General features: G+C 40.5%; 1 protein-coding gene across 9 annotated transcripts in view; it reads left to right on the top strand.

The window, feature by feature from the left end:
• Positions 1-8,170, top strand: part of OXNAD1 (oxidoreductase NAD binding domain containing 1) — a 38,903-nt gene extending 30,733 nt beyond the window's left edge. For 6 of the 9 annotated variants that reach the window (XM_073003357.2, XM_073003355.2, XM_078377250.1 and 3 more), the window contains 3 exons: positions 4,748-4,990; positions 6,147-6,255; positions 7,772-8,170. In XM_073003357.2, coding sequence (XP_072859458.2) covers positions 4,748-4,990; positions 6,147-6,255; positions 7,772-7,926 — 507 coding nt within the window. In that variant the 3' untranslated portion in view covers positions 7,927-8,170. Of the gene's footprint in view, positions 1-4,747; positions 4,991-6,146; positions 6,256-7,565; positions 7,669-7,771 lie in introns of all 9 variants that reach the window. The other 3 variants (XR_013537232.1, XR_012088331.2, XR_013537233.1) reach the window with 1 other exon arrangement.
• Positions 8,171-10,435: the final 2,265 nt, after the last annotated feature.

The raw sequence follows: 10,435 nt of genomic DNA on the forward strand, positions 1-10,435 counted from the left end.
GAGGCATCTCCTAGGAGGTTTGCTTCCTTCCTTCCTTCATTCTTTGTTTTATTTTATTTTTTATTTTTTAATTAAATTCATAGTGTCACAGATCTGAAAGCAGTTGAAAACATAGCCAGTTCTGGGGACAGCCTGTCAAGATATCATGATTAGTAAGTTCAAAGAACTGCTGATTATTAATTTAAGTTTTTATATTTATATTGTGTCTACCTGAAGTTTTAAAAATAGTGTGGATTTTATTTAAATCAATTTAAATTGTAATTTAAACAACAGCGTAAATCAGTTCTTAGAAAGATTTAATTTAACCATGTTATACCTCTGGTGTACCTTTGCTTGCTATAACCTACCCTGTTTTCCCGAAAATAGGACCTAGCCTGAAAATAAGCCCTAGTATGATTTTTCAGGATGATCGTAATATAAGCCCTACCCCCAAAATAAGCCCCAGTTAAGTGAAACCCTGCCCTCCACCGTTGTGTAGCAACCAGAAGATGACATGACTGTATTTGAATAAATGTAGATTGTTGTACATTAAAAAAATAAAACATCCCCAGAAAATAAACCCTAATGTATTTTTTGGAGCAAAAATTAATATCCTAGAGTCACTACCATCCATTCTAGGCAACTGTGGACCCCCAATATACTGGACCTAGCCGGATAAAAAGGCAAGGTGGGCCAGACACTTTTTCCTTAAATAATTAGACAAAAAATTGAGGTCATTTTATACACGGAAGGCAGCTGCTTTCCCTGCCTTTTGCGAAGCTACAGGGCTTAGCAAGAAGGAAGAGAAGGCTCCCTTCGGGTAAAGCAGCCGTGAAGTGGCTGCACGATAGGACTCCTTTGATCCTAAAGCAGCCATGAAAGGGCTTCAGGATCAAAGGAGTGCCCTCATGCAGCCCTTTCATGGCTGCTTCATCCACTTCATCCACTTCCTAAGCCCCACAGGGATCAAATTTTCTAATTTGGGGGTTAGAAAAGGGAAGGGTCGTCTTATACATTGGGTCATCTTATAAACGGAAAAATGTGGTAGTTTGGAGACCCCTGCTCTAGTGAATTACAGAGAACCACACTTTCCTTATTCCTGATTTAAGTAATGAAACAAGTTGTGTATGAGGCCAAATTAAAGATAGCAGACTTTGGGTAGCTTATGTAACTGAGAGCTTTGTTTCTTAAGATGGATGAATAAATAAACTGGGAATAGTTATGCATGTTTATGAGCATATGGATGTAACACTTCCTAAGTTGCTAAAGACTTTTTAAAATGCAGGATGCAGAAACAGATAGTGTAATATGTTATGATTTTTTTTTCGGGTTTGGAACAATTCACATTTTACTATTTTCATGTTCTAGCTTAATAATTTTCTGGTGGCTGTTCTCCTTTGTATGTGTTGGGGCGATGGTAAATCAAACATGGATCCCAACTGTTCTGAGCAGAGTTCTTTTGATTGGACTGGGTTTTCTTTTTTCATACCTGCAGAATTTCCCAGCATGTCTGCTAAACTGCAGACAGGTTCCCTGCAATATAATATACATTGATGAAATCCAGTAGTAGGCTGTAATATGCTGAATCAATGGAACTTACAGAGGAGTTGATCCTCCCCATTGATTCAGTGGGGCTATTATACTTGTGACTTACAACTGGACTTCAGCTAATCTGTATTATACTGCTGGGGCCTTGCAGTTTGGTGGACGTGTTTGAGCTTTGTTCAGATATGAAGAAAAGAAAGCCTTATTCAATGACTAGAACTCTGCTCAGAACAGTTGAGATCCATGTTTGATTTACTTCTCTGAAAATGGTTCTTCTTTGTGATCTCTGTGAATACACACAAATGGGTTAGACTGCGCCTGCACAGGAGTCCTCAGAATCTTCTAGAGCTTAAAAACATGTGATTAGTAGAACGTTTCCCCGTGGCGCGCAAGTTCCTTCTTGCTGCTACTGAGATCGGACTCTTGCAATGTCTAGAGCTGTTGTGAATTGTTGCCTTTTTGTGATTTCTGGATTACTGACCTTTGGACTGATTACCATTTCTGATTTGGCTTACGGACTTTATTGTGATTTTTGGCTTCTAATCTATTTTGACTTTTGACTTGGACTGGCAATTGTTCATGTTTTCCCGTGAGTTCTTCTCTTTTTTTCCCCTTTTCCTTCTCTTCTTCTGTTCCTGCCAATTTTTATGGCCTTGTCAGGTCCCTTTAAGCACTGTACATCGTGTGCTAATAAGATCCCCTTAACGGACAGCCATGACCGTTGCTTATTTCGTTTAGGGGAGAGGCAACAGACCCACTCCCTCCAGAGTGTAAGAAATTGATCAAGCCTGCCCTTAAGCTCTGCTTACAGCGGCTTTGTTCATACTTGTGGGAGAAGTTTTTAACACCCCCGACCCCGGCAGACATGGAGCCTACCTTGACTCTTGCTCCTCCTACTCCTCGTTCCAAGCCTGCCACTTCATCGGCTCCTGTCACCCCTTCTCCGCAGGCTTCTTCGAAAGCACCTAAACCGAAAAAGTCTTCTACATTGATGTCGAGCTCAATATTGAAATCGCCATCGGTAAAGGATCCTAAGAAAAAGAAAGAGGTTTTTAAGCATAAAAAGCCTAGACAATCTGCTAAATGTACTCATCCTCAGGAGCTCCCTCCAGTTAGAGTTTCTCTTCTGTCACCAATACTCAAGGAATCATCCAGAGAGTTACCAGATCCAGACTCTCCTTCTTTAGCGGGCAATTCTGTACTTCCACTACAGGCTCAAGCTTCAGTATCGATATCGAGCCTCTCTCCCACTCATGGCCATTCTGAGGCTGATGTGATCTCCAGCCCAGCCTTGGCCCATTTGAGCCCTATGTCAGTCGGGCAGGCAAAAGTAATTCAACTGTCAAACTCGGAGGTGTCGCCATAGCAGTCTCCTCCATGTAAATGGCTGGCTAAACGTCGGCACATCTCTCCACCCCGACAGTATCCTCAGCATCTGGAGGTTATATTTCTTCCTCGTCTGTCTTGACAGCGGGCGTTCTCAGATTATGAGGAGCCTTTGTATGTAGAGGTTGATAGAAGGGGTGATCGACGTTGATACCATGGAGACGACCTCAACCCCGATCCCTACTATGATGCTGGTGTTTATGTAAGAGCCAAAAGAGTGTGTTATGTCTATGCCTCTTCTTCTGGATCCTCCCCATCGCCCTGTCCTCCTTGGTGTCGACATTGAGCTTATTATCAGCTTGACCCTCCGCCATCAGAGCTGGCTTCTAAACACCATTTATCTCAGCAAGATGTTTCTCAATGAGCAGTCCATCCGTCAAAGCGTTTTCATGTCCCTTCGGTACCGTCATCCTTGGTATCGAACCGAGAGAATCTCACATTCGGTCTTCTTGTCAGGGTGCTTCTTCTAAAAGTTCTAATCCACCTGAAACAGACACTTCGGCACCAATTCCTTGAGCTCCAGCCCATGTATCAAGAAGGTCGGGGGGCCCTGGTCTACACCATCAACCTTTGTGACACGCTACCGTCTGGACGTCAGGGCCGAAAAGGAAGCAAGTTTTGGAAGGGCTGTGCTGACTTCAGTGTTGGCGTGATGGCCCTCCTTCCGGTAAGCGAGCTTGCTAGTCACCCATTTGTGTGCATTCACAGAGGCCACGAAGAAGAAAGGGAGGTTACTTACCTGTAACCATAGTTCTTCGAGTGGTCCTCTGTGAATCCACAGGCCCCGCCCATCCTCCCTGCTGTCCATCACTTTGGTTCTTGAGCTTTGTTGCTATTAGAGCCTTGACAGTGGTGGACATTTTGGAACTGAGGTATTACGGGCCGGCAGAGCATGCGCACCACGGGTGGACGTCCTATTAATCACATTTTTAAGCTCTAGAAGATTCCGATGAGTCCTGCGGAGGTGCAGTCTAACCCATTTGTGTGGATTCACAGAGGACCACTGGAAGAACTATGGTTACAGGTAAGTAACCTCTCTATTTCAGTCATTGTGGCAGAAGGGGAAGATTGGCAGAACTGTTTGTCACTAATACTGTACAGTATTTGGAATATATATGTGTCTTTTTAAACAAATGCTTTTATGTAGCTGACTGTTTCTGAAGTGGATCAGCTACATTGTTCTAAGTAGTGATTGTTTAAAGTAGGCGGCCCTTTTACACAGATGACCTCAAGGAACTGCAGCTATATCAATCTAGATTTTCTTTTGCATATAGTGATTATCCTGGAGAGATTGTATGTGTGCATTTTTTATCCCAGAAGTGCTTGTTCATTTCCCTGATTAGTTACACTACTGGTTATCATGCGCTCATGACGGCTGCAAATATTGTTGTATGTTGTTTTAATGCATGAGGATTGAAGGAGAATTCTAGTTTCATTTCTTCCCACTACTTAGCATGCCTCTTGTGAGAATTCTTTTAAAAGTATGTGACTGCTCAATTCCCGGGACCCTATAATCCCTGTTTTGAACTTGTAACTCCAGCTGAACATCAGACACTTCCTTTCTTTTTAAAGCTATATCATGGAATCAGCAGAAGAATGTAACTGTATACTGTTATCTCTCAGAACAATCGGCCAAATCACATTCTTAACTTTCGAGAAAATGTGCGTTAGACTAACTTAACCTTTTGTTTTCCAGTGATGTACCTAAGATCTGTGAATGAAGCATTGCAGTCCAAGCTTTGTCTTCAACTTCTGAGGTTATTGGACAATACTATGCATAGTTTGCTTTACCAACTTTAATCTCTTTCTTTTTCTCCTCCTCCTCCTCCTCCTGTAGTGCACTCTTGATTCTGAAGTGGCTTTAAGAGTGGGAGGCAACTTCTACTTTGATCCGCAGCCTGCTGACCCTCCTGCAAACCTGGTGCTCATAGCAGGTGGAGTGGGAATTAACCCTTTGTTCTCTATACTGCTTCACGCCGCAGACCTTCATAGAGCTCAGGAGAACAAAAGAACAGCATACAAAATGGGAATGACATATCTGTTCTACTGTGCAAAAAGCACAGATGAGCTGCTATTTAGGGTAGGTTAATGAAATGAGTTGTAGTCATTTGTTTTACACCAGAACAGTAGTTTAATTCTGTGAGCTTTGGGTAATGGAAAGCACTTGAACTGGAAGCAGGTATAGAAGAGCAACACCATATTAGACGAAGCAAGAGATAAGAATGTGAGTGCAAATGCTGGGTTTTGCTGAACGGCCTGGCTTCCGTTGCTGTTGTTCTCTCCTTCCTTGTCTGACATCATCACGTTGTTGACTCTGCCACTTCCTAGTCAAGCCAACCATTTCTGTCATAGGAGCTAGAGAGCCAGCTAAGTCAGGACAGTGTTTGCATTAGGAGTGGGGAACCTGTAGTCTTAGACTACAGGTCCCAGAATCACTGCTGCTTTTGGTCTTCTGGGAGTTGGGGCAAAGACATTTGTTGGGGCCAAAATCCTGCATCTGTGGCCTATATGAAGAAGTGCTTCTTTGGTTGGCACTCAGAGGTTGATTGTGGAGGTTTTGGCTGGTGGAAAGGCAGCATACAGATTGGAACAGCTGTTTTCTCCTCCTACAGAGCATGGGGAGAAATATGCCCTTTCCAAGATTACCTTCCTCTTTTTAATTGCTATATTCCTTTTCCTGTCGCTGGGCCACATCCATATGCTTTACCTCTTTTTATCCCTACCAATATGTGTGTATTACTCTGCTGGCTGGATAGTTCAGTGATTTAGATATCTCTGGCTGCAGAGGTTGGGAATTCAATTCCCCACTGTGCTTTCCCATGAGAAGAGTCAGCCTGTGCAGTCATGGGCAAGCTGCACATTTCCCAGAAGAAGGGAATGGTAAACTACGTCTGAGTACGCCATCTGAGAAACCCTGAAAATGGGTCATTATAAGTGAGAATTTAGTTGAGGGTGCATCATTATTAGCTACTAATCAGAAGAAGAATACAAGCATTTGGAGCAGGATGTGGGTGATCATCTTCTCCTGAAAGCATATTTGCATCCTGGGAATTTGGGGTGTGTTTTACTTAGAAGAGAAATAGCTCTTGACTTGTAGAGATGGAAACAGTTGCATTCTCTTTTCATTAAATATAGTGCACTCAAAGTGCTCAATTTTGTAGAGTTGGACTAGGCACAGACTGCATCTGCTTTGATTTATTTGGCTGTGGCATGACCAAATATTCTTAACATTCCAGAAACATATCCTTGATTTGACATCTGCATTTCCTGGAAAGATTTCTTGCAATTTCCATGTTACTCAGCAAAGTTCACCCATCTGTGAGAAACTTCAGCCTTACATCAAGGGTGGGTACTGTTGTGATGCATAAAAAGATTGAAAGCTGTGGTGGCATTGCAGATTATGACTAGAATGTTAAGTTAAAGGAGATGTAACTAAACTTGTATTTTCATATGCAGTTAGATCCAGAAATAATTGGACACGGACACAGTTTTCATCATTCTGGCTCTGTACACCACCACAATGGATTTGAAATTAAACAACCAATATGTAATTGAAGTGCAGACTCATCTTTAATTCCCAAGGGGTTGAACAAAAATATTGTATGAAATGTTTAGGAATTGCATACACAGTCTCCTTATTTCAGGGGCTCAAATGTTATTGGACAGATTAACACAGTTATAAATAAAATGTTCATTTTTAATACTTTTTAAAGAATCCTTTGTAGGCAATGACTGCTTGAGGTCTGGAACGTATGGACATCACTGAATGCTGGGTTTCCTCCTTTGTGATGTTTTGCCAAGCCTTTGCCTTTAGTTGTTGTTTGTTCATGGGTCTTTCTGCCTTAAGGTTGGCCTTCATCAAGTGAAATGCATGCTCGATCAGGTTGAGATCAGGTGATTGACTCAGCCATTGGAGAATATTCCACTTCTTTGCCTTGAAAAACTCCTGGGTTACTTTTGCAATATGTTTGGGTCATTGTCCATCTGTAAAGTGAAGCACCATCCAATCAATTTCGCTGAGCAGACAATATATACACCTCAGAATTAATCTGACTGCTTCCGTCTTCTGTCACATCATGAATAAACACTAGTGATGCAGTGCCATTGGAAGCCATGCATGCCCATGCCATCATACTGCCTGCACCGTGTTTTACAGATGATGTAATATGCTTCAGATCATGAGACGTTTCAAGCCTTCGCCATACTTTTTCCTTCCCATCATTCTGTTACAGGTTGATCTTAGTTTCATCTGTCCAAAGATGTTCCAGAACCAAGCTGGGTTTTAATTTTTTTGACAAAGTATAAAACTTAATTCAGTGTCCAATTATTTCTGAACCTAACTGTATAATAAAAAGTCTTGAGCCGGAAAGATGATGGGTCCATTCCAGTCCTATGCATGGTTACTCAAAATCTCAGGTGAATTTTCACTGATTTCAAACTAAGCAAAGATATCACACACAGAAATACTGACTTTTGAATACATTGGGGCAGTTTCTCTGTTACTATATCAGTGCTTTTAGTTGCTCCAAATTCTTTTTCTAGAGCTTATTTCTTCTTTAGAAAGATGTCCTTCCCTTCCAGTTTTATTTATTTACCTTGGTATTACCTAGCTTAAAAGTATGTGTGGTTTTGTTTCCCTTTCTGTTATACCACAGAGACAACCTCTTCAAACTCTTCCTGGGATTCTGCAGGGTGAGGTTGGCAGAGGGTGGAGATTACCATTATACTGTTAATAAGAACAGGCTTCTAAAGAAAATGGTAAATTTAATAGTGCACACTGTCCCAAATAGCTGAAACTTGTTTTATTTTCTTAAGTGAATTTTTAAGATAATTTTTCTTGCCTCCATGTATTTTTTAATAGAAGGAAGATTGTGTGGAAATGATCTAGAAAAATGCATCTCCAAGGATACTTTGTGGTATATCTGTGGTCCACCCCCAATGATAGAATTCATCTCTGAACTGCTGGAAAACCTTGGTGTGGCTCAAAAGAATATTTTCTTTGAGAAATGGTGGTAGCATATGGCAGCAGTTCTTCAGCAGAAAACTGAAATGAAGATAATGGAAGATCGAGATAACTATACGTAGATGAACGATGAGACTTTACAGAAAGTAAAAACTGTTATTTGCCAAAATGTGATCTTTCTGTATTAAATAATGTAACTTATTTTTAAATTTTAATTGAATTCTTGATTAAAGTATATTATGTAAACAGGGCAGACTCACTAAGATATAACTTTTACAATAAAATATATTTCATTAAGCATTTTGTCAGGGTTTTTTATTATATATTTATCTTATTACATGTGTTTTTGAGGCATAAAAATACAAACTGAAATCTAAGGAGTAGGGAACTCTCCTCATGCTGAAGGCATAGACCTATTTTCTTTTAAAGTGGTTTCTTGTCTTTTTAGCAGTGAAGAACTGTTGCAGTGAGATCAACAAATGAAGGTGTGACTGAACATTCTAGTCAGTTAGTTGGATCTAGATTTAGGCACATGTAAACGGTAGAGGACTTTCTGCCTTTGTGGCAGTTCCTGAAAGATGCTTGTGAGGGAAGATGAGAGTTTAGTCCAACCTGTCTGGAGGGCACCAGAGAAGGAAAGGCTATCCTAACATGGCACCATATAAATCAAGTGAGTTTTGTCACTCACATAGGTTCACCTTTGGACACAACTTGTTCTTTTCCCCTTTTTTGCTGCCACCAGAGGATATTATCCTCACTATATCAATTATGAATCTCACACTCTTGCTGCCAAATAGAACAAGGTTTATTTATGGATTAGTAAGTAAACCACAGAAGGAAAATCATGGATGTTCTATTATCTTTCATTCAATAAATGTGGATTTGATTACATGTAAGATTGCTTGTATTCATTTACTTTAATCAAGATCTCAATATACAGTATTCTGCCTGTCTATGTACTTCTAATTCCTTTTAACTCTTTAATATTCTCTAACACACCAACTGTCCAATATCTTGTCTAAACACAGTCTTCTCCCTAACTCTCCCACTTCTATTCCCTCTCTCCCTAACTGCCTCCCTGGCTCTCCCAGTTCTCCTGACTCCACCCCTTCTGTTCTGTCATAGGCTCATGCTCTAGAGCTCTAAAATGACTGATGAGAGTGACGTGTGGGCTGTCCGCCACAGATGGCTAATTTAAATACTTTACCATTATATAGCCATTACCATTTTGAACTGATTATGTAAAAAAAAATCTTGAGGTTACCAAAAGGTGCTAAATAATTTAGAAAATGATAGATTTATTAATATATGTCTATATGATTGCCACATAATTGGGAGGACAACAGCAGGATAAGGATGTTGCTTATGAATTTGGTAATTCTGAGCCACAGGATGCTGGATCAGATTGGACTTTGTCTGATCTAGTGGCATTCTCAAGAACTTGGGAAACTAGAATCTTGTCAGCCAGCCTGAACACAAGAAAAGTAACTTCCTAAGCTGTTGTTTTATAGACCTGGTGAAGTCATCATAATAAATACAGCAAGAAATCACAATAGTAAAATCACTTTTTAAAAAATAGGTGGGATTTTAAAAAATATAATATTGTTGAAGACCTTGACATCAAACTACTAGAATGGTACATACGTCTCTGTAGAATCAATTTCTTGTATTTTTAATGTGAGTTCACTACTGTAACTTCTTGTTTCATTTATCATGTTTTGCTTATAACTTAAGTTGGAATAGATCAAACATTAGCTATAGTATTGCCAGGTCAGAAGCATCCCATTCCCTGAGATTTTAGGACCAAAAGCAGAGGTGAGGTGGTTGGCAATGGCACAGGAATGAGGCAGGTAAGATGTGGAAGTGTCCAACTAATCAAGGAAAACTGGCATGCAGATGATCCAGGTAAAAGGGCCCATAATTTCTAGTAAAACCCAGCTAACCAGGTTATGATGAGCAAATGGAATCTTTCTTCAGCAACTGGCAAAGCTGCAAGACATGCCTAGCAGCTGTAATGGTTGTTGTCATTCCTGTGAGGGTTCACATCTTCCATTGAATTATCTGTCACCTACATGACCTGGTGGAGTTTCCCTGGTGCAGTTCTGCTGCTTAAGCTTTTCAGAAGCTCACAATCAGTGCAAAGTAAGTCCCCTTCCCCAGGTATACGTGACTTGTGACATTGGTGCTTCGCTTCCTGAAGGTACAACTTTTGTCCAGAATTTTGAGACTAAATTCTTGGAGAATTTTCCCCCACTTCATGTGTATTGATGATACCAGTTTTCCATTGCTGTTTGAAACCATCTCCAGAGTGCTTGCTGTTCTTTTCACTTTTGTACTGGTGGCAGAGCTCAGGCAGCAAGAGCTTTTCCAGTCAATCTAGCATTATTCTGCTTGAAATTTGTTTTTTATCCAGCAGATCATTTCTAAGGCTGTCTCGAGATTTGTAAAATAGTGTTTTTTAAAGGGTATTTATTTTCTAAAGTAGATTAGTAGTGGCTGTCTAGTGCCCTCAGAACCTTTCAATTTAGTGCTAATCTGCTGAAGCAAACAAAAGATCCAACA

This window comes from Pogona vitticeps, chromosome 6 (assembly GCF_051106095.1).
Source record: "Pogona vitticeps strain Pit_001003342236 chromosome 6, PviZW2.1, whole genome shotgun sequence".
Taxonomy (NCBI): Eukaryota; Metazoa; Chordata; class Lepidosauria; order Squamata; family Agamidae; genus Pogona; species Pogona vitticeps.